Below are 24251 nucleotides of genomic sequence, written 5' to 3' on the forward strand. Positions count from 1 at the left end.
CCTCAAACTCACAGAGGTCTGCCTGCCGCTGCCTCCTTGGTCAGTCCAAGGAGAAACAGCAGTGTGCCACAGAGAAGAAGCTAAAATGTAATGTTCTTTCCATACTCCCCATTGTCAGTCTCTGGAACAGTCAGAAAGAAACATGATGACACATTGTTACCTTCTTCTATAGCATCATTATAAAGTGACTTCAGGATTTCCTTTCTCTTATCCTGGTTCCCTGCCAGAGTAAAAGCATAGGCCAGCAGTGCCTTGGTGTACATAGAGTTGTAGTTTTTCCTTTGCTCTATTGTCTTCCAGGATGACTCTAGGCAGGTCAGGGCTTTGAAGACAACAGGATGCTGTTGGCAGAACAATGAAACCTGAACTATGTGAAAAAGTGTCCTAGGACATAATGGAGCAAACCTGGAGGTTATGGGAATTTACACTTTTCAAATCAATTATTCTGCTTTCCTCTCCCTTCTTTCCCTCCCTCCCTTCCACCCTTAATTACTTCCTATCTTCTACTTGTTATTGATTATCTATCTATATTCTATCTTTTGGGGGCCATTCATATATATATATATATATATATATATATATATATATATGTAAACTACATTTATTTAAAATTCAGACTAATAGGGACAGTAATAAAGGCTGTGTTTTCAAATTGATTATTAGTTCATATCTAGTATTTCATTGAATAACTGGATGCTCATTAATGGAATCTGACAAATGTAAAGGATTGTTTTTTGTTTGCTCATTTGCTTGTTTTAAAAAAAACTGCCACTTGGCTTTAGGGAGGGTAGAAAGCCATAGGCTTTGCGCCAGTTTGGGAAGCTGGAGAAACAATGTGGCACTCACTGCATCTGGGAGGGAGCTCTCCAGGAGGGCGATGGTTATATAGGCAGAGAGGGTCACTCCTTCTTCTACTCCTCCCTGCAAATTAAAAGGAGGGAAATAGGCAAACTATACAGCAAGCAACCCATCAAAGATGTCTTCCCCGATCATTGACAGTCCCTTGTATTCAACGGAAGTTCTCATTCATGTCCTCCTTATTAAAAGACCACATTGCTCACCTGGAGGCTCCTTCCTCCCCACAGTAAGTAGTGTGAACTGACTTTGAAGGGTTTTAGTTCACCATGCTTATAAGTAGTTCAGAAAAGATCACCTTTATGGCCGAGTCAAACAGCCATCCAGACGACCTGAAGCAGCCGTGGTCCTGCTGCTGCTGGGAGAGCCACTTGAAGGCATCAGTGATGTGCTTCTCATCGATAAAGATGAACTCTCGAGCTTGGGCAAAAGACTTGAGCACAAAGGCTGTAAGCCTGACATGGGAAGGAAAGTAGGGAAGAGGAAGTTGTGTTGTGGGGCAGAACCCTCATACATGGGTTTCCAGGGGTCCACACTTCTAACCAAGCAGTCTTAGGGTCTGTGAGTGAGTGCAGCTGGACAAGGTCTCTGGCTACTCCAAAGCCAGCATCTATTCCTGTGTTCTCTTGGATGCGGACATACTACAGTGCACTTTTAGGTGCTTCCTGCTTTTCTTTCTCATTTCTTCTATCTTGTTTCCTCTGGTGTTTACTCAGTACACCTGCACCCTCACCTTAAGGGGTTCACCTCCCCACTTCTGATGATTTTCTTTTGTAGTTAAGAAAAAATCTTCTCTCCTAAATCCCTAGCCATATATATTCTGCCTCAAATTATGTTCCTCTTCTTGGCTTACTTCCTGTTTCCACCAGCCTCTAGTTCCTTTGTCACCTGTTAGCTGTTTGCATGTGGGTTTTATCTCAATAATGATTCTCATGTAATGCATGGCCATGTGAAGAGTGGCAATAGCCTTTCAAGTCTCAGTGTGAGCATCTTTGGATGATCAGTAATGTGGATTCAGGCATTTAATGATGAGAGATCTTGGAGAGAAATGAAAAGGTCAGCTTGTTGAGTTCAGTAAAACACATGGTATAGAATCAGAGTGGATGAGGCTTGAGACAGCCTTAGTTCTGCAATGCATAATCTGTGCTGCCTCTATGTGCCTCTGAGGCCCTGACATTGGTTATACATCCATTAAATAAGTTACATGTATAGTTGCCATGAGGAACAAGGGCTGAACAAGGCCTGACACATAGTGGACACTTCTTACCAAGTGTTTCCTTCACGTTGTTCTTCCTCCCCATAGATGCTGTAAGAGCCATCTTTGTGTTTGTAGTTCAGCTCCCTCTGATAACCTGGAATGGAATGCTTTGGGTGTGTTTTAAAGCTACTGGTGCATCAGAGAATGGCAGGATAAAAGTCTGAAGCCAGAGAGACCCTCATGGACCTTGGCTGTAGCACTGACAGAGAACCCTGCTCAGCCTTCTCCCTCCAATGCTAACCCCCACTTCTGGAGAAAATATTTACAAGAACAAAACAGAAGTTCTGAGCCTTACTGACCTGCAATGAGGTAGTCAATGGCCTTGGACTTGATCTTCTGGGTCAGCTGCTGGGTTTCATTCAGGTATTTCAGTACATAGATGTTAGGAGCAAAACGGACCATGTTCTGCTCCCCAGAGCCATAGGGCATGTGGAGAAGGTTTTGTGTGTTTTTTATGGCTGAACCTAAGATATCACCTGGAAGTGAGAGGTCTGACATCAGAACAGACATTATCTTCAGGAACAAATATTACACCTGTAATAGGATCGCTTTTCAATGAGGTAAAGGAATTTTTAGGGTGAGGTGTGCTGGGATAGAGACAAAAGAGGGATGTTGAAGAATTCAAGTGTAGTAGTTCAGAAGCCATATATGGAATCACGGTAGGGGAGGAGAACTGGTAGTGACTATTGTCCCACATCCTCCAGAGATAGATTGACTCACCCAACACAGAGAAATGGGCTCTGACTGAATCGGTCACCACTGTCGGTGGGAGCACCAGGGACAAGTTTTCTGATAGCACAGCATCTTAATAAGCAAAACAAATGGGTAGGGCATCAACTCTGTTCTTTGCATTTGCAGAGTCCCCTAAGGCCCGTTGCTTTAGAACTGTGCCTTAAGCTTCGGGATTTTTGCCTCCCTAGAAAAATGGTCTTAATATAAACATCACAAATCCATATTTCCTGCTTTCTGTCTTGCCAAGCTCCACTGCTTCTCCTTCTATCACCTGTTGTATTGCAGCAAAGCATCTGCCCAAAATGAATGTCCAAGTCTCTGTGATCTGTGATCCTCTGCTTCTGTTGATGCCATATTTAGTTATTCTAATAAACAAATGAAGATGTGTTTATTGATTAATTTTTGTTAAGGTAAATTTGTGTGTGTGTGTGTGTGTGTGTGTGTGTGTGTGTGTGTGTGTGTGTGTGTGTGTTTGATGTTACTTAGTATTTTCTGGGACTAGGGACCTCCAGTTGAGAACATAACATTGGCCTGTAGGCAAGTCTTGGTGCATTTTCTGTTTTAATAATTGATGTGGCAGAGCCTGACCCAGGTTGGGTGGTACCTCATCTGAGCTGGTGGTCCTGTGATATATAGTAAAGCAACCAGAGCAATTCAGGGAGAGCAAGGCAATAAGTGGCATTCCTCCACAGCTTCTGCTTCAGTTCCTGCCCTCAGATTCCTGTTGTGTGTTCCCTTCATGAGGGATTGTGACTGTGTGCCTGAAATAAACCTTCCTCTCCAAGTTGCTTTTGGTCATGATGTTTCATCACAGTGATGGATAAGGCCACGTGTGAATCAACAGCTAGTATGGGAGATGAATTCCAAGCCAGCTTTTGTTCCCCCTGGGTTGCAATGGGAGGTTTCACTGATCCTGCCCATGTTACTGTCATGGATGGCTTTCCTATGACGTGCGGGGGATGGATGGACGACTGTAACAACTAAATATCAGGAGAGCAAGAGTTGGCCAGTGGGAAGAATAGGGCATTTGTTATTCTATCTGTGGCTTTTTAAAAATTAATCCCCAGCGACCCTCTTCACGCTCTCTCTTTCGTGGAAAACATTTAAAGAATGGATAAGAGACTGTGCTACATTTACACTACGGCATACTACTTAGCTATTTTAAAAAAAGAATTCCCAAAATTTGTGGAAAATTTGATTTAACTAGAAATGAGCATAATGAGTGAGTTAACACAGAAGCAGAAATTCTCAAATGGTATATACTCACTTATATCTGGACACTAGCCCAAGGGGCATGTCCCACGTAAACCTTCACTTATCAGGAAAGTGGGACAGAAGGGAGGACATCCTATTGGTACTTTAGGCAAGAGAAGCATGGAAGAATGGGGAAATAGAAGGATCCAGAGAGTCCTAGAAACCTACAAGAAGAACAATATGATGCCCGGATCTGGGTCCAGGGTTTCTGCTCAAACTATGGCACCAGCCAAGGACAATACATGCAGTAAACATTCACCCCCGACCCAGATCTAGCCAATGGACAGGACATCCTCCACAGTTGAGTGGAGAGCAGGGACTGACCTTAAATGAACTCTGGTGCCCCATATTTGACCACGTCCCCTGGATGGGGAGACCTGGTGGCACTCAGAGGAAGGATAGCAGGCTATTAAGAAGAGACTGTATACCCTATGATCATATACAGGGGGAGGAGGTCCCCCTCAGTCACAGTCATAGGGGAGGGGAGTAGGGAGAAAGCAGGGTATGGAGGGAGGAATGGGAGGATACAAGGGATGGGATAACTATTGAGATGTAATATAAATGATTTAATAAAAAGGAAAAAAAGAAAAATCACTTAAAGAATTTTGCTTTATATGATGGTTTTCTTCTACCCATTGTATTAGTAACTGTTACATTAGTTTATACCTTTCACAAAGAAATTTGCTTTATTTTATCTCTTCTGTGAACCTTCATGTAATATGGATTTTATATTAAATTAAAATTATTATTCCAATTTAAAAATTCTTATGACAAATATGTTTTGAGCAAGCACTACACCAACTCACTAATACAGGTGCCAGCAATGCAGTTGTCACTGTGAGTGCACAGGCTGTCTTTATGCTTTTCCCTCAGAAGGGGCAGTGAGATTCCCCCTGTGTGATATGCTGCTGTGTTTCCATTGCAATACTCACCTTCTAGCAAGGGGCAGTGATAAAAGAGCAAGTCATAAAAACAACCATTAAAGGGAAATGCTATGCTGAGTACACATCACAATGTCGCTTGGCTTGAGGGTGGGATTTACTCATTCATAGAAGTCTGGGTATTCATTTATTTATGATCTGAGTGTACATGTACATATATTCATTTTGAAGATACTGTCTATATCCTCCCCATTTTCTTTTTCTGTTTCTTTCTTTCCTTCTTTCCTTTCTTTTTTGGAATTTTTCAATTGTGACCTCTTTTTTTGCTATTCCCTACCCATAACTAAGCACTGAGCCCTGAGATGGGTTAGATAACCATTTCTGTGTTCCAAAGAAAAGGGCTTTGATGAGTTCTGAGTTCCCGTGGGACTATGACTATACCCTTGACAGCTGCCTCAGGTCAGTGACCTTTATGAGGCTCTTGGGTTTGCTGTTTATTTGTTTTTAAGCAGTTAGAAGGTATTTAGCATCCTGGTTTCATACAGGAATACTGCAAGAGATTTGTCCTCACCTGATGCACAGAAGAGTGAACTGAAGGTGTGCTCCTTCTTAATTCCTTCAGGCTGGGGGAAAAGACAGAATATTCAGACAAGAGAAATTATTGTGTATGCAAACACAAAAATGCTGGAGACTTTTTTTTTTGAGTGACAATTCTTTACTTGTGAGGCCATGGACTAGAATCAGATGGCTTAACTTTCCACCATATCAAGATTGGCATAAACACGAAATTTTGGGCCTGCCTGGTCAAAAAGAAGGTAATAAGGAAATGTAATAAAAAGGAGGGGACGTGATAGGCTCAGAAGGAAGAGGTATAGCTCTAAGAAGATAAACTGGTATAGACCATCCCCCAAGCTTCAGTTAAGAGAATAGGAAGGGAGAAGAAATCAGAACATACACTGATTTAAAAGCATGGGCTTACCACTTGCTATGACATATCTCAGGGTCATATGTTATTAACTTTTGTTTTTCATCTACATACAGTCAACACTGCTCCACTATCTGGACTCTGCACACTGCCAGTCAAGGAGGTCTACTCACCTCAACTATTAGAACTTTGACAACCGTGTCCCTTTTCCCCGTTTCAGGCACTGTGGGCACATCAGAGCCACAGGCCTCTGGGGACTGTCGTGCTTCTGCAGTCACAGAGAAATTCACATTCCCTGAAACACATGGTCCACAGAGCTGAGCTTAGATGTGCCACAAACTTGGCATTCACCAAAGCCCCAAGATCGACAAGGTATCCTTAGTCTGTGAGCCCTGCAAGGGCTTGCCCAGTATTTAAGAAGGAGTTAAGCTGGGCCAGGTGTGGTGGTGCACTTCTTTAATCCCAGCACTGGGAGGCAGAGGCAGCCTGATCTCTGTGAGTTAGAGGTGAACCTGGTCTACAGGGAGAGGTCAGGGCAGCCAAGGCTTTGTGTAAGAGAAAGGTAAACTGACTGAACGTTTTCTCTCGGGGATCCAATGGGAAGAAAGCAATTTAAGAAATCTTCCTACACTCACCCTTTCTGGGTAAAGTCCTCTTAATAATTTTTTCACTCACCTAAAGCTTTGGGAGTTACCAACCAGGATTCGGTGTGCCTCCCGTTGGCACAGAGGCAGTAAGAATCTTGGTTTCTTGCCACTGGGACAGCTGTGAAATCAGGAGAGGCCTCCAGCTCCACACTCACCTGACAGGGGGGAAAATAGCAGAGATGTTACCATACAAGGACAGCACAAACACGTGGGAGGAGATAGGTGAAAGAATGTGAGGGTATTTGTGTTAAAAAGAGATCAGGAGGGGTGTTTTTGAAAAAAACACGTGCCTTAAATGTCATGGATTTCATATGCACGCATATGTCCACAATGTTATTTAGCTATCACCATGTATTATCTACAATAACATGTAGGGAGATAATTATATATTTCTCTATCTTTGTTTTATTTTGATGGCAGAACTATATTTACTGTACTAGAGTTTTAACTATTAAAGTATACACCTGCTTTTACCAAAAGCAAAACCCACTGCAAACAGTATGCCATCTTCTCCTGACTAGAGCCTCATACATCTACATGGACTATATCTTTCGATTGTCTACGGAGGCCTCACAGAATATTTTGTCTCTGTCAGTACAGCATGTACTGCTTAAATATGGGCAAAAAATGTCACCTTTACATCTTGTGTAGAGTCCATACTATTAACCTCTGTGCTGTATATGTTTAGCTAGAGTCTAGGAATTAAGCATTTGGAACTAGTGTTGATGGATTTAATAGAGTCTCTTCCTTCCTTTCATTTAATTCTGTTATAATTTGCACACACTAATTGTCCTTGTCCCCTCTAGACAAGCTTAACTCAGAAAGGTGCTCACCCGGATGCACGAAGGAAGGTAGTTCTGCACAGTGGCCTTGAGCGTGAAGGCTTCTCCACGGATCACAGAGTAGGGCATCGTGAGCTCCACGAGGAAGGGCTGGAAGGCTTGGAGAGATACCACAGGGGAGAGGCCAAGTCCAGTGTCGTTGGACAGGCACAGGGCTCCGGCCTTCCACTCAGTGATGGTGTCAGGGACCGTCACTTCCATGTCAGCTACTCCCGAGGAGCTGGAGAGGGAGAAGGTGAAGCACAGGAAGTGAGCACATGTATTAGTTATTTCCGAGATGGTGATCAATAACCATGATGGAATGGAAACCCGTTGAGTCCTTCAGAGGAGTGATAGGAAGTAAACAGTGTAAACAGGACTCCAAATGGAGAAATAAAACGTCTTTCTGTAGTCCTGTTTTCCAAACTAAGATCATGGCCTCATGGCCCTTCAGAGTCCTTGTGTTAGTGGAAATTGGAACATAGATTTGAAGCTGTCTCTGAACCCTATCTCTGAAATACCATACAACAACTTTTGACCTACAAGGCCTACTCTATGTTACAGTCTAGTGGCCTGCTCCATGTAGGACTGCCTCACTTATGGTGTTCCTGAATGGTTGTAAGCATCAAAAAGGTACATGATGATTTTTATGTGCCTTTTTTCTGGGAGTGATGAAAATACATACATTTTATAATTGACGGGTTGATACACTGTTTTTCTTAAGTTAGTCATTTTCTTTGTTTATGATACACATTAATTAGAGAAATACTAGAAAACAAAGAAAAATTTCATACCTAGCCCAAATCATACAACTGGAAATTACTTACTTTATTGTGACTAAATCCCAGATCCAGGTCTCAGGAAAATATTTTCGAATGGTCTCAGCAACTGAATCTTCAAGCTGTGTCTTCTCACGTGATGGAGATGTCCTTGCTCCAAAGTGTGCAGGTGCAGGTCCTCCTGAACTCCTACGTAAAGCTAAGTACATGTGCTCTTTAACTCAGTGCTTTTTCTTTTACTGTTCTTACTTCTATTTGCAAGCCCTGGTTTTCCCATTACTGCTTCGCCTCTATTCCTTAGGGAATTCTCTTCTCCTCTCATGACACATCTACAAAAAGTTCTTCACAGTTCACACAGTGATTCTCTATTAGAGTAACTGTTGCATTTTTCTTTATTTTAAGGCAAAGAAGGAAGAGCCTTCAGCCTTCATCTTCCCTATAGCACCAGCATGCACTTGAGCACATTTTTCTTAAGTAAGTTTGGGTTCTTTCTCTGTTATTTGGATGCTATACATGCGCTACAATTTTATTATCACCTTTTTAAAATAACTCACACTTATTTTTGTTCTGAAAATAAACAACGGTTTGCTACTTTACCTTCTACTGGCATACCATAATAGCCAAAACATAATTTGGGATGTTTGATCTTCAGGTTGGTTAATGCCATTAAACCCATGTCCTAGAAGAGAGATTTTTAATCAAGCAAAATATCTCAAACATCTAGGAAAAAAACTCTGTGTGTATAAAAATTACAGGTATAGTTTCACATGTTCAAGTAGGATTCCTGTTTCAATTGTTTTCACATTCGCTAGAGAGTGCAGTAAACAGCACAGAGTTGATAGTGAGGGATATGCTCCAACCTTCTTTCTGATACAACTATGTTATTTTTAAAAGGTGGTGCATGCCTTTAATTCCAGCATTTGCCAGACAGAGGCAGAGCAGAGGCAGGCAGATCTCTGTGAGTGAAGCCAACCTGGTCTACCTAGTGAGTTTTAGGACAGCCAAGCTACATAGTGAGAGCCTGCCTCAAGAAAACAACAACAACAATATAATAATAATAATAATAATAATAATAATAATGATGATGATGATGATGATGATAATGATGATGATGTCACTGACCCATTCTGGGCCAGTTTCTTCAATAAAAAGAGAAAAAAATTAGCCTAGACTGGACACTTTCCAAGATGCAGTTTTTGGAATGCCTGGAATTGAACCCAAGGTCTACCACATGTAAGGTGGGTGGTCAAACAGTTATTTCAATCCCTGGCACAACTCTAAAATTCTTTACTGATATAATTTTTCATTAAACCTAAATAATTCACAGAGCAGCATGTTAGAGGACAATATGGCTTACGTCCAGGTATTCATAGACGTCCTTCTCATTTGCTTTTCTTACTGAGTGTGTGACGCCCTCAAGGGCCTCATCTCCAGGCCAGACACAATGGTCTTCATCTTCGGGCAGCTGGTGGGAACTTGGTTTAGAGTCCTTGTGCTGCATTTCTGGCAGGTTGTATATCTGTCAGAAACAGGAGACAAGGGGTCCTCTTTCTTAGAAGACACGAAAAGAAAATAATGTCATCACAGCAAATCACTTGATGCTCAAGAAGCAGCTGCAATTGTTGAAAGTACTGGCACCCAGAGTGTGGGTAGGGCAGAGTGGTGGGAACAAGGGAACGCCCTTCCTGTTTCTTGTCAGACCCTTCAGTCTGTACATGAGTTTAAAACTAAACACATTTAAACTATTTGTCAGCTACAACAATTGCTCAAGAAATCTCCTATTTAATAGATTTGGAGAAAGTAAAAATTCAAAAAAAAATTTTAGTAGTGTACTTTCTAAAACACTTTCAGCATGTGCACCATAAAAATATCATAATTTAAATAAAATTAAATTCTCGTTTAATTTAGGTGTTGGTTCAAGACAGGTAAGTTTCCAGCAATATTTGGATGAAAGATTTCTGTTTTTAAAATGTACATATGTACATTACATTTTAAAACATGATATTAGCCAGTGTCAATAATAATTTTTAAGCTATTACAGTGACTGTGTAACCATCCTAATAAATCCTGTCTTAATGCAATATAAAGAAGAGTTTCACTATCATTAACTTGGACGAGACTTCTGGAAATAGTTTATGGTTTTAGTTGTGCTTCTGAGAATTTTTAAAACAAGTTGAGAACCTTGTCTTTCAAAATTTAAAATATATCATTTTCTTATTTGGGGGCCTCTTGAGATGTGTAAGAGTCCATATGTATGAACCGTTTCCTTTAGCTCCCACTGGCAGCATCACTCTGAAAAGCTCCACCATGAGCATCTGAAAGGGACAAGCCACTCCTGGAGTAAGATAGGAGCAGTAATGACACAGAGAGCCTGGGTCACATGCAAGCTTTGCAGCTTACTGACTGCTTTACGTCCTAGTTTGTCTTGAGTTTATTGGCTGAAGTTTTCTGAGGTGTTCTTCAGGATCTTATAATGTAATGCTCCCTTATAGATGTCCTTAGCATTAAACGCAGTATACGTACGTTCAAGAGCCCTAGTGGCTGAATGATCACTGCTGTATGCAGCACCAGGGGCTCCTCCTGCTCAGAGCCTCTGGGCGTGGCCTTTCTTGGGCAGAAGCTGACCAGGACTCACCCAGGAAGGAGAGAGCTCAGCTTCAGGCTTCAGGAGCAACACGCTTTGGTCCACTGCTCTCAGGCCACAGAGGGACTGAGGAGAAGCTGTGACACGCAGATGGGCCTGTGAGGCAGGAAGACTTTGGGCTGGCTTGAAGCTTAGGTCCACCTGAGGGAAGGGAACTCAAGCTTAGCGGGGGTTCTGCCACATGGAGTCACCTTGTAACTCTGCACTGCATGTTCGTTTTTCCAGGTTGGAACTACTGCCAGAAGCTTAGCTGAAGCTCTTAGCCTCCCCTTTCTCACCGGGATGGATTTAGGAAAATAAAAAATGTGTCAAACACTGAAGCAAAAAATGTCCATTTTGGCTTCCTAAAAGTCTTGCAAATAGCTCATTTTTGGTATGTGTGCACAAGCAAGTACTTGAGTGTGGTGTAAAGCACATGTGTGTGCAGGTGCATGTACCCATGTGTCCAGCAGAGAACAGAGGAGGGTGTGGGTGGCCTGCTTTCCTCTGTACCTCATTCCCTTGAGCATCTCTCAAGATCCTGGAGCTAAACAGGCAGCCAGCAATTCCCAGTAAATCTCCTGCCTCTGACCTCCACAGCACTGGGGCTATGGGAGCCTGCAGTCATGGCCGATTTTTTTAAAATGAGTACTGTTATCAGAATTTTAAGGAGTCCCTAAGTTACTCCATTTTAAGGGCCTTTTCATGATAAGTCTTATATCTGAGGTGGAAAATCTGAATTCTTTTTCCCCCCAGAGACAGGGTTTCCTTAGGCTAGATCTGTAGACCAGGCTAGCCTCGAACTCATAGTGACCACCTGCATCTGCCTCCCGAGTGCTGGGATTAAAGATGGGCACCACACTCCAAGGCTGAAAATCAGTATTCTAATTGGAGATGTGTCTACATTTATCTTTCTCTCATCTATCTATCTATCCATCTATCTATCTATCCATCTATCTATCTATCCATCTATCTATCTATCCATCTATCTATCCGTCCATCTATCTATCTGTCCATCTATCTATCTATCCATCTATCTATCTGTCCATCTATCTATCTATCCATCTATCTATGCATCCATCTATCTATCTGTCCATCTATCTATCTATCCATCTATCTATCTAACTTTGTCTGGCCACCTCTATCACTCATCTCTCAATTCTTCTTATTTAATTTCAGGGAATGAAGCAAATAGCTGTGGCCTGGACTGTATTGAAAGGAGCGTCCTATTACTGATCTTGCATGAAATTGTGTAACATGTAGAGTCTATGAGATGCCTATGTGGGTAAAGGCACCTGCTGTCAAGCCTGGTGACCTGAGCTTGGTATTCTGGACTCAGGTGGATTCGGTTCCCCTCTCTTGCTTCCACACTTACTTGCCTCTTTCGTCTTCAGCCTCCAACCATTTTGGAGGTTTGTGAATTAAAATCTGGCTCTCTGGTGCTATACACATCTTTGCCACTGAGGTACACACCAGTTACTGAGTTTGGTTTACTTAAATGAAATCTGTGTTCTCAAACATTCCACCCCCTTCTTTTAAAATAAAATTTTTAGGAAGTAAGCTCCTCACTTTGTTGAAAAGACACTTTTCAATGTCAAAATTTACAGAATCTGCAATCACTTCTCCATCAGGCAAGATGGTGTAGATGAGCAATTTAGCCACAGGGGCCATGCCGAACTCCACAGGGATCTCCAAGGTAAAGTTGCCTTTCTCTGGAGCTAAAGGGACTGGAAGGAGAAGGTAATGGATCAGAATGCTGACAGGAAAACCCAGATGACTAAACACAGGGATTTGAAGGACTGTCTGGAGGTGGAAGATGCTCTTACTGTCTTGTGGTTGTTTGCATACTAATGACCTCAGGAGGGTGTAGGGAGCTCACTGCAAGATCCCCCCACTAGGGGCTCACTGTAAAATTATAGTTAATCAGACACTAACACTTTGTCTCTTCTACACCTCAGCATCCCAAAAGACTTCTGCAGCAATTCCTGTTATAAAAAAGGATGAAATGCCTAGACTGATGTTTCATTTATTATTTAGATAAGAGGAAAAATAATAGAGATGACAGCCTGGTACTCAGGGAGCTGAAAACCAACGGCCATCTCAGAGGAGCAAGCCACATTGACAGTTATAAGCATATCTTTGTTAAACTATTTTTCTCACTGAAATGTTCACAGCATTTACATTTCTTGAGAGAAAATTGAAGTCTCTGCTGTTTTGTTGAAGCTGAGGAGATTCCCAAACCTTCTGTGATTCCCACTTGGTGTTTGTGGAAGGACTAGCTGGATATTTTGTTAAATATCTAAACAGTTTTTTTTATAACTGGTCAGTGACAAAGAAGCCCTCATTTACGTAAATTTGTTGAGCATCAATTAAATATCTGCCACTTCTAGAAAGTAGTTGGAAAATATCTGTGACACTACATATGTAAATCCATGCACTTCCTGTGGTTGATATGCAAAGGAAGAGAAATCGATAATAAACAGGTAAATCATAGGAACTATGTGTGCATGTGGCAAGTGACATTCGGGAAGGAAAGGATGGCAAGATGATGAGCACCTAGAATACCAGGATTCAGTGTTAACTTGGGGTTTAAATAGGAGCAAGTGGGAGAGGCCTGATTAAGGGAGTGACAACTGAGTCAAGTTGTGGTAGAACTGAGTAAATGTCATCAGGACACGACAGGGTGATTTCACATATAAATTCACAGCAGCTATGATTCCCTGCCCAAGACCTTCACAACATCAAGCCCTAGTCAATATCCCAGCTTGCATGGGGAGGGATTCATGAAGACCCACTTTTAGTTGAGGAGCTATTGACAGCTGATAGCTATGGAGGGGAGGAAGAGTCATATTTCTTCATGGATGTTGCCCCTGGTGTGCCCACACACACACACACACACACACACACACACACACACACACACACACACGGGTAATACTGGCCAAACTAAAAAATCCAAGACATAAAGTAGGGAAGAATGCTGCAGGATATTTGATCCCATTGTGACCCCTGAGATTTATGATCTGTAGAAACCTGTTTCATGTTTGCCATGGTTGAGCCCTAGTACACACCTTTAATCCAAGAACTTTCTCTTTACTGTAAACAGGTGATTAAGGTGTGGATCAACCCTAGCACACACATTTAATCCAAGAGCTTTCTGTACACAGGATTTAATAAGTTAAGCCTAGGTCAAGTGGTGGTGCAAGAAACCAGCTGACAGGGATTAAGTAGTAAGGAGGGACTTTGAGAGAAGGGAATTTAAGAAAGCATGCATAAGGAGGCTTCTTTTGGGCTTTGCACTAGCAAGTCTTTGGCCTTGGATTTTTTTGTGTTTTTGTTTTTGTTTTTTGTTTGTTTGTTTGTTTTTTGTTTTTTTGGTGTTTTTTCTTTTTTCTTTTTTGTTTTTTTGTTTTGTTTTGTTTTGTTTTGTTTTTTGCCTTTTCCTCCTAAGCTGTCAGCTGAGCTAGTGAGCTTTTGGGGCTTTATCTTTTGAGATGTGAGCTGAGTAGGAAGGTCACCTGGGGTCTCTCTCTGTCTTTGTGAGCTGGCAGGTCTTCACACCAGCGTCTGGCTCCTGAGTCTCCTTTAGTAAAATCAAATGGTTGGGATTTTCATTTCGTTTAAACTACAGAATTGGCCTGGTGGAGGAGCCAGTGAGGAGTTGGTAGGGATTAGTGGGCAGCAGGTATGACTAAAGTACATTGTATGAATACATGTAACTTTCAAAGAATAAATAGAATGTCTTTAAAAATAAAAATGAAGGGACTGGGGAGATAGCTCAGAAGTTCAGATCACATGATGCTCCACTGAAGGAACCACGTTTGATTCCCGGCACCCACACCAGATTGCTCAGAACTCTGTAATTCCAGATTCAGGATACCCAGGGGAAGCTGATGCCTCTGACCCTGACAGCTTACCCCAAAGCACCACACCCAAAACAAAAAATAATAAAAATGAATCAAATACCCCAAGATCAGTGTAGCTAGAATGGTTTAAGGACCAAGGCTGGCACCTTCCAGATTTTTTGGACAGAAACTAAGATAAGACATTTTGCTTTGTTTCGGCTAACCTTTACAAGAACACATAGATTCGTTACTTGGGGAGTATCTTGGAGCGCTTTGTGTTTTCAGATGCTACATCTTCAGAATAGATAGTTTTCACCATTGTTGAATGATACTCAGTTTAGGAATCTGAGACTTTTTTTCCTGAAGGTCATGGTATGAGTGATAACGTACATTTGATGGCAGAACCCTGAGCTCCTGCTGTGCAGTGTTTACAGAGACTTACACACATCATGGCATCCTTAGTTACTCAGTGGTGAGAGTCCACTGGTGAGCATGTGTGAACTCAGTTGGAGACTTGTTACTGGGTGGGAAAAAAACACTTACGGTTTCCTGGGTCTCGTGACTCCAAGTGGTGAGTGTGGGTCCCACTTTGGATGATGTTGCCCTGGGCCATGACCTAAAATAAAAAAGTTTTTTCCAAGCTTACATCTGTATTTTAGAAGGCTTTCTTCTCACTGATGAATCTACTGGGTGAGACCCAGGCAGAAATACCCAGCCCAGAACCCAATGTGTCAGGAGAGACGTGGTCAGAAGATGAAAGGATTCTTTGTATTTCTCAGTTTGGAGCCAGAACTCACCAGGTAGTAAAAACTGAGCTCTCTCAGCACTATCAAGGCAGTCCCTCTCAGAATAAAATGTGCCCGAACTGTGTGACTCTGGCTGCAGGGCAAGATGCCAGCTTTCTTCTCAAGGTAGACGTAGCTCTTGCTGATGGAATAAACACTGTAGGCCACATGGTGTGCTACTCCATATTCTTCTTCCATGCAAGGGAAATTCCAACAAAAAAATTCTTCCTTGTGGTACACCTGGAGAAGCAACAAATACTGTGCTTAGATTGGCTACACAGCAGAATCTCTTTTGTGGTGAGTTAGCTTACTTGCAATGACAGAGTAGTTTATACATCTTTTTAAAAGTGGTGAGGAGATACACGAGATGAATTTATGCCTGACACCCTGAATTTTCAAAATTCAGCATTTATATATATTTCAAAGAATTTTTACAAATATTAGTTTTAATGCATAATAAATATGCAAAGTAATGGAGGACTAAAAACATTTGCAAATATTAGTATGATGTTCTCTGACCATATTCATCCACTTACTACCCAATCCTATGTTTCCCACCAGCTCTTTTCTTTCTTACCAGGGCCTCTCTGCTTTCATTTCTATTCTTTCCCTAGATTACACATTTGAGAGACAATATGCAATGCTTTATTTTCTCTCCTAGTCTTATAATTTTTTCTTAAATAGACAATTTCTAAATATATGCATTTCACTATAGACAAGGTGATTCTCTTATAAATATGTGAGTAAAAGCCTAGAGTACACGTATTTCCTATTTTCTCTATCCACTCCTAGACCGATGAGCTGATGCTTGCTCCATTGCTGGCTGTATAGAGTCATGCTGAGATTGGCATGGTGATGTAGGTGTCTCCATCATATGTTAGCTTTGGTGCATATGGAAACTATGTGGATGTGGTAAACCTGGACTGTACACTGGTTTCATTTTGGATTTTTTAGAAGCTCTGAACTTAATGGTCATACTAATTTACCTAAGCATCAGTGGTGCATATAGGCTCCTTTGTTCCCATAGCCTTTCCAACATCTCTTTTCCTGATGATAGCCATTTTGATTGTTGAGATGGAATTTCAACATAGTATCAACTTGCATTTTCGTGGTAGTCATATGTGCTGAGTATCTCTGTGTGTGTGTGTGTGTGTGTGTGTGTGTGTGTGTGTGTGTGTGTGTCTGTGTGTGTCTGTGTTTGCGCGCTGTGTGTTCCTTCACCATTTGTAATTGTTGTCTTGAAAATGGACTATTATTGCAACCACTGAGATGACTGTGTGGTTTTTAAGCTCTTCTTTTTATATGCTGTTTTACAGTTCTCAGCTTGCAAATGTGAAACCATCCCTGTATTCTCAGTATGAAACTAATTGGATCATGGTACATTTGTTCAATGTGTTGTTGAGTCTGGCATGGGAGCATTTCAGTGAGGATTTTCACTTTGTGCGCATCTGGTTTTGCTATCAGGGTTGTGCTAGATTTACAGAATGACCTTGGTGCAATTCCTCCTTTTGAAGCTTTTCAAAATAATATTTCCTTTTTGAAGTTTCATTCAATTCAGCAATAAGTTCTTTCTATTCTCGGCTTTAATTTTGCTGGGCTCCCTTAATTACTTCTTAAATTCAAATTCTCATTGTTGATCTTTGTAGGATTTTTTTAAACCTTGTTTTTGGCTTACTTTTGGCAGAATATAAACATCCAGAAATTCATTTGTTTCTTCTGATTTTTCTAATTTATCAGAATGAAAGCTTTCTTGGTATTCTGTAAGAACCCTGTGTATTTCATACTATGTGTTGTAGGGGCTACCTCTGATTTGCTAATTTGAGTTTTACCTTTTTTTGAGTTTAGACAAGAGCTAATCAATTTCACTTATCTGTAACAGTAAAATGTATTGGTTTGGCCTAAGATGGCTAATAAGTGACACAGAGTCTGAAATGTACTTTAAAGCTGCCAACACTACACTGGCCAGAATCTAAACTGATACAAATGTACTCCTAAACTAACATAAATAAACTACTCTAAACTTTATAACACACATATATCCCAAGCACTTGCCACTATGGTGATCCTCTGGCCATTTCTCTCTCCTGCCCCAACTATAAAGCACCTTCCCTTCTCAACTGTCATTCCTGGATCTGTCCCCTCCAGGAAATCCCACCTTCCACTTCCTGTTCTTCTGCACAGCTTATTGCCTCAACAGTGCTTTATTGACAGTTGTTACATCCACTCAAGGCATTCCTCCACACTTATCTTTTCAAAGAATCGATTTTGGTTTCATTGGATCTTTTTGTCCTCATCACTACTTTCAGCTATATTTATTCTTTCTTTCCTTTCATTAATTTTGTATTTGTCTTGTTCTAGTTATGTTAAGGACTTGAGGTGCAGCATTTACCTGGTAGATATCTGATTATTTATGTAGGGACTCATAGCTCTTAGAAGTGAATTCCCTATAGACCGTACGTATTCTGGTGTGTTTTTATTAAATCTAGAAATTTAAAAGTTACATTTCTGATATTGTCAATGTTCCATTGATCACTGTCTAGAGTATTATTTGGGGCCAATATATTTGTATATACCCTCCAGCTTCACATGTTATTTATTTACAATTATAGTCTCCTGTGGCATGATAGGATGCTCTGAATGATTTAAATTCTTTGAATTGGTAAACAATTGCTCCATGACCTAAAATATCTAAAATGCGACCTGTTTTGAAAAAAACCCCTTCAGTTGCTGAGGGGGATGTCTATTTCATCATGGTTGGATATAGCATTTGATAGATGACTGTTAAGGCCATGAGATACAAGGTACAGTTTAATCTGAGATTTATTTTTGACTTTTTTGTTTGGATGATACATTTATTATTAAACATTGCATATTCAAGTCATTCATTTATATAATTATTAGTATTTCTACCTATTTGTCCCTTTAAGCCTAGTTCTGCTTGTTTTTATGAAAATTGTTGAACCAACTTTTGGGGGATATATATTTACATGTATATTTTCTTGATAAATTATTCACTTTTTAAAATGCAATGACTTTATCTTATTTCGGCTTGACTCTACTTGTCAGATATGAACATGGTTACCAATCGTTGTTTGAGAGTTTTGTTTGTTTGGGATATAATTTTTGCTTTCATTCAATTCAGTCTCTGTGACATCTTTTTTATGGGATGAGTTTCTTGTGCACAGCAAATAATTAAATGCTTTAAAATATATTCTGCCTGTTTATGGTGCATATGAAGAGGCCTAATTTGGTATACATTCATAGTTAGTATTGAATGATACAGTACTAAGTTTAAATTTTTTTTGATAGTTGCCTTATGGTTATCTAGAGGAAGAGAGCTGATAAAATGAAGACATATTAAAAAGTATTAGATTGATTTTCAGTGTGGTCTGGGTAGTCCAACAATAGTTGTCTTTGACTAATAGAGAGGCTGGGATGTGGATAAACATGCCTAGACCAGGTGACCCTTCGCAGTCCCAACCTGGCATCAAAGGGCTGGAGGATTCTTGGAAAGCTAGGGTCTTTAGGCCACACAGGAAGTCCAAAACAAACAAACAAACAAACAAACAAACAAGGAAATCACCAACACCTAGTTCTGATGTCTGCATATGATGGCAACAACAATGGCAGTAGCACTCATAGAGGTGGAGGTAAGCATGGCCATGCTGAAAATGAGTCTCATGTATAGGGTGTGTCTTTCTACTTCAATTAACCCAACGACTTTCTTCATAAACATGACTAGAAGCTAACCTAATCTCTGTAATCCCTCAGAGGCTTGTTGCCTCTTATCAAATTGAAATTAATATTAACTATCATACTGGCTTTGGATATTCTCTGTTATTTTCTTTCTCTTTTGTTCATCTTAGAAATCTTCTAGCCTAGTGTGTTGATAATTTTTCACATTTCATTTTTCTTATTTATTCTATTTTGATATTGCAATTTATACATTTGTAAGGATGGATATAGAACATCTGCTATTATAAGGAGATTTTTTTAATGAGTGGCCCTCTTTTAAAGGCTCGATTTCTAATAAACCTTTGGAACATAAAGGGAAATCAATAAATGTGTCAACACCAAACCAAAGGAGGTGTGTGAATATGATAAAAAACAGTTAAAACTACCTACTGTTCCCTATGTTTCAATAAATAGACAGAGAAAATATAGTATAAATTAACAGTTAAGTTTAGAAATTGAGAAAAATTTTATTACTAAAGTAGCAAACCAGAGTCTAAGAAACAGAAAAAAGAATCAAGATCAGAGAGATAGGTATTGAGGCCCAATATGAGAAAAAAACATCAAGTAACAACACAGCAAAAATCTGAAGTGCATGGTGTAAATATTGGAAATAGACTATTGGGGCAGAAATATGAGGGTGGTTCTTGGAGATAGAGAGATAATAGGGGGAACAGGATCAAGCGACTTGAATGAAAATGCCATAATGAAACCTCTTACTTTTTTTCTATTTTTTTTCTTTACCAAGATAGGGTTTCTCTGTTGTAGCCTTGGCTGTCCTGGACTCACTTTGTAGACCAGGTTGGCCTTGAACTAACAGAGATCTGCCTGCCTCTGCCTCCCTGGAGGTAGTAAAGTTTGCTGGGGTGGAGGGGTGGAGGTAGTAAAGTTTGACATCTTATCCTCTAAACGACTCCATGCCTCTGAGCATCTAGAAAGCTCCCAAACTGAAGCCATCTGACAGTGGCTGACCTCCTAGTGGGCACCACACTGGTCCTTTTCTTCCTACACCCAACCTCCCACATGCTCAGTTCCAATCCTTGTTTCTAGAGTCTATCTGTTGTTTGCAAAGGGACATACTTTCAATTTATTTCTATAATATAGATTATAATTTCCATCATTTAAATTTGTAGAAGCAAATGTGCTTAAGTCAACACTGGCATTCTTCTACCCACAGTGGTTTCAGGGAGGTGCCTACTGAGCAAACTAGGGTAGAAGGCCATGGGAGTCAGAGATAAAGCGGCAGGGCCTTCAGAGAACTCTGCTAGTAAATCAAAAAGTGGAGTTCTCTTCATGTGGTTCCTTCTTATGACATATCTGACAGAGCTATGATTTACAAGGGAATCTTTGTGTAGTTCCAATTGACTGCAGATTACAGGTCTCCTGTGTTTTTGTAGCTCCAGAAAGCATCTCTAGTGCTTGCTGTATTCCTGTCTGTCTGTCTGTCTGTCTGCCTGTGTCTCAGTCTGTCTCTGTGCCTCAAGTGGGGATTAGTGTAATGTCAACCATATTCAGTTAAACAATAAATGCCTCTTATTTGAGAATATAGCACTGCATGTTTCAGTAATGAATTTGAGGACATACAGTACCTATCCTTGACTGAATAGATAAAAACAGACTTTTAGTCATTTTTGCTTGGAGGTCCTGACATGAGATATATAAAAACTAAATAAAATAAAAGAGAATGTGGGAAATATTGTGTTTAAAAAGAATGTGCTCACAATGTGTGCTCATACTTTTATTAGTGATTAGAAACCCTTTCTGTTCTGCCCTAAAATAAGAAAATTGGAAAGAGTTCCAAGATGGCCACGTACTTCATACACTGTATCTGATCTAGTGCATGGAGACCAGGGACTGGATTGGGAGCCACAGACTGCAAGAACTGGAGAGTACTAGGTGAGTGGTGTCCTGCACAGTGCAGACCACAGGCAGAATAACATTCCACGGAGGACCTCAATGCACTCTTCTAGACTTTGGAATGGAACCAACCCACCTGCAGACTGCAGCCAGCCTCTATAGCAGAGGCGCAGTGTGTGCGAGGGTGGAACACCAGAGCCTCTGGCCTGGGAAAGTCTCAGGGAAACAAGTGAATCTATCCTCAGGCACCCCTACCCATGCCAACACAGTCCACGGGGTGCCCTGGAGCCTGCAGTGAAGCCCATGGTACCCAGAAACAGCGTGCGTGGTGTGCGTTAGTCTGGCCAGAGCCAGGCAGCCGGCCTCAGCAGACCAAGCCTGCAAAATTGGGCTGATAGAACCTTGCCAGGACAGTCCCCATGGCCCGGCAGGGACTCCCACGCTCATTGGAGAAGGTGGACTACCCTGAGTGTCTGGAAAGGGGTCTGAATTGTTGCAGGGACTCGGTGGGACTGAGCCACCAAAGGTGCACAATCTAGGCTGCTCTGCTATATAGACTGATATGGATATGATCCTGTCATGGACCACAGCAGTCAGGGTCTGGACAATTGGACAGATAAAACCACAGTCCCTATAGCCCAGCAGGGACTTCCCACACTTGTGGGAGAAGCTGGACTGACTGCCTTGTGTGTCTGGAGGGGATTCTGAGGTATGGCTGTAGCTCCCTAGGACTGAGCCAACAAGGATGAGAAATCTAGACTGATCTGCTTTCTAGACTGCTCCAGGCAGGAACCTGTCTGTGGACCAGGGTGGTCCAGGACTGGACAATAGAACAAATAAAGGCACAGTCATGAGAGAGGCTGGACTGCTCAGAGGGGTGAGGACAGAAAATTAAACAGTGGTCCCTAACACAGCTAGTCTGAACTTCCTCAGTAGAATGTATGGAATTAGGCAGAAGCCTACCTCTGCTGACCCAGTCAGGAGCTTAAGGTGTAGAACAAAGTCTGGAGCAGAAAGCAGATCACATGCCTCTTACAGAGAAGAGCTCTCTGATACCCACAGGCAAGAGCCTATAATCTTTCACCAACTACCTACTCTCAACAACCAGTGAGTAACACCCGAAGCTAACACTCAACACCAGAGATAGCAAGATGACTAAAATAATGCATAAGAATGCAAACAATGAACTCTGGTGTCCCATATTTGTCCATGTCCCCTACATGGGGAGGCCTGGTGGCACTCAGAGGAAGGATAGCAGGCTAACAAGAAGAGGCCTGATACCCTATGAGCATATACAGAGGGAAGAGGTTCCTCCCCCTTAGTCACAGTCATAGGGGAGGGGAGTAAGGGGAAAATGGGAGGAAAGGAGGAATGGGAGGATACAAGGGATGGGATAACAATTGAGGTATAATATGAATAAATTAATAAAATATATTTTAAAAAGAATGCCAACAACAAAAACCAAATCAACTCATCAGTCCCAGATCCCAGCTATTCCAAAGAAAGTAACACTGAGAACACAATAGAAATATAAGAAAATGATCTCAAATCCTTAGTAATGAGGATGATAATAAAGGAAATGAATAAAATCCATAATCAAATGCAGGAACATACAGCGAAACAGGTGGAAGATATAAAAGAAGACTATAGAGAGGCACTGCAAATTTTTCAGGAAAATACCAACAACTAAATGAAGGAAATAAATAAAACAGTTCAAGATCTGAAGATGAAAATGGAAACAGTGATAAAGAGCACAGACAAGAAAAATGGGAATGAGAGACCTTAAAGAAGAAAGTAAGCAACACAGAAGTGAGCTTCTTTAATAGAATCCAAAAAATGGAGGAATGAATCTCCGGACTAGAAGATACAATTGTAGAACTCGAAACAACTATCAAAAACAATGCTAAATATGAAAAATTGCTGATGCAAAATATCCAAGAAATCAAGGACACCATCAAAAGATGAAACCTGAGAATAATAGGCATCAAGGAAAGAGAAGAGACCCGACTCCAAGACCCAGAAAATATCTTCAACAAAATCATAGAAGAAAATTTAGCCAATACAAAGAAGGAGATGCATATAAACATACAATGGATAAAGAAACTCTGGTACATTGACAGTATGGAATACTACTCAGCTACTAAAAATAAGGAAATCCTGAAATTTGTGGTCAAATGGATGGGACTAGAGATGCTCTCACTGAGTGAGTTAACCCAGAAGCAGAAAGATTTACATGGTATATACACACTTATAATTGGGCACTAGCCCAAAAGGCATGTCCCATGAAAATCTTCACTTACCAGGAGATTGGGAAAGATGTGAGGACATCCTACTGGGACTCTAGGTAAGAGAAATATAGGAGATGGAGAAATAGAAGGACACAGACGGTCCTAGAAACCTAAAGAAGAACATCATGATGGGTGGATCGAGGTCCAGGGGGGTTCTGCTCAAACTACTGAACTCACCAAGGACAATACAATAGTAAATATCAAACCGCTACTCTGATCTACCCAATGGACAGGACATTCTCCACAGCTATGTGGAGAGCAGGGACTGACTTTGACATGAACTCTGGGGCTCCATATTTGACTACCTCCACTTGGTTGGGAGGCCTGGTGGCACTCAAGGAATGCATAAGCAGGATACCAAGATAAGACTTGATAGCCAATGACCATATAGTGGGGTAAGAGGTCCCCCTCGATCATAGGCCTAAGGGAGGGGAATTGGTTGAAAGCAGGAGGAAGGGAGGAATACGAGGATACAAGTGATGGGATGGCAATTGAGTTGTAATCTGAATAAATTAATAAAATTTTAAAAAAAGAAAATTTGGCCTGGAATATTTCTTTTTATTAAGCTACACATTATTGAGTTCAAGCTGTTACAAAGCCTCACCTTGTGCCCTATGCCCTCATTTCTTACTTACTTTGATATTGAGGGAATCACCCTCAATGCCGGTGGTGTCGATGGAGAACTCTGCCAGGCCATGATGGTCAGTGGTGGTAGCATGGGAGTAGCCAGATTGTACTTTGAAGAAGACTTGCTCGTTTGGAATAGGAGCGCCCTGGAGATCCTCGAGGCGGACCTAAATTGAACAAGGAAGAAAAGCATAATATAGGTATGGTATTACTGCACAAATCATAAGAGGAAAAACCTGTCTCAGTAGTCCGTAAAGATCAAAAAATACACCAACTACTTCAGCATGCAAAAAGTGTCTTACCAAAACCTAACACTTTCATGTCTACACCATTAGAACTGGT

General features: G+C 41.0%; 1 protein-coding gene across 2 annotated transcripts in view; it reads right to left on the reverse strand.

Moving 5' to 3' along the window:
• The window catches only part of LOC311588228 (murinoglobulin-1-like), a 102374-nt gene that overhangs the window by 61714 nt on the left and 16409 nt on the right, over positions 1-24251 (reverse strand). For both annotated transcript variants that reach the window (XM_084765707.1, XM_084765708.1), the window contains exons 11-28: positions 23918-24076; positions 15418-15645; positions 15164-15236; positions 12345-12502; positions 10788-10937; positions 9510-9671; positions 8750-8831; positions 8201-8351; positions 7386-7614; positions 6581-6707; positions 6079-6200; positions 5552-5603; positions 2834-2917; positions 2413-2589; positions 2123-2207; positions 1154-1310; positions 847-921; positions 161-341 (exon numbers count right to left, since the gene is read on the reverse strand). In XM_084765707.1, the coding sequence (XP_084621833.1) occupies positions 161-341; positions 847-921; positions 1154-1310; positions 2123-2207; positions 2413-2589; positions 2834-2917; positions 5552-5603; positions 6079-6200; positions 6581-6707; positions 7386-7614; positions 8201-8351; positions 8750-8831; positions 9510-9671; positions 10788-10937; positions 12345-12502; positions 15164-15236; positions 15418-15645; positions 23918-24076 (2452 nt within the window). The remainder of the gene's footprint in view (positions 1-160; positions 342-846; positions 922-1153; positions 1311-2122; positions 2208-2412; positions 2590-2833; positions 2918-5551; positions 5604-6078; positions 6201-6580; positions 6708-7385; positions 7615-8200; positions 8352-8749; positions 8832-9509; positions 9672-10787; positions 10938-12344; positions 12503-15163; positions 15237-15417; positions 15646-23917; positions 24077-24251) is intronic.

Source organism: Acomys minous (genome assembly GCF_964271855.1).
Source record: "Acomys minous genome assembly, chromosome: 17".
In the NCBI taxonomy this organism is placed as follows: Eukaryota; Metazoa; Chordata; class Mammalia; order Rodentia; family Muridae; genus Acomys; species Acomys minous.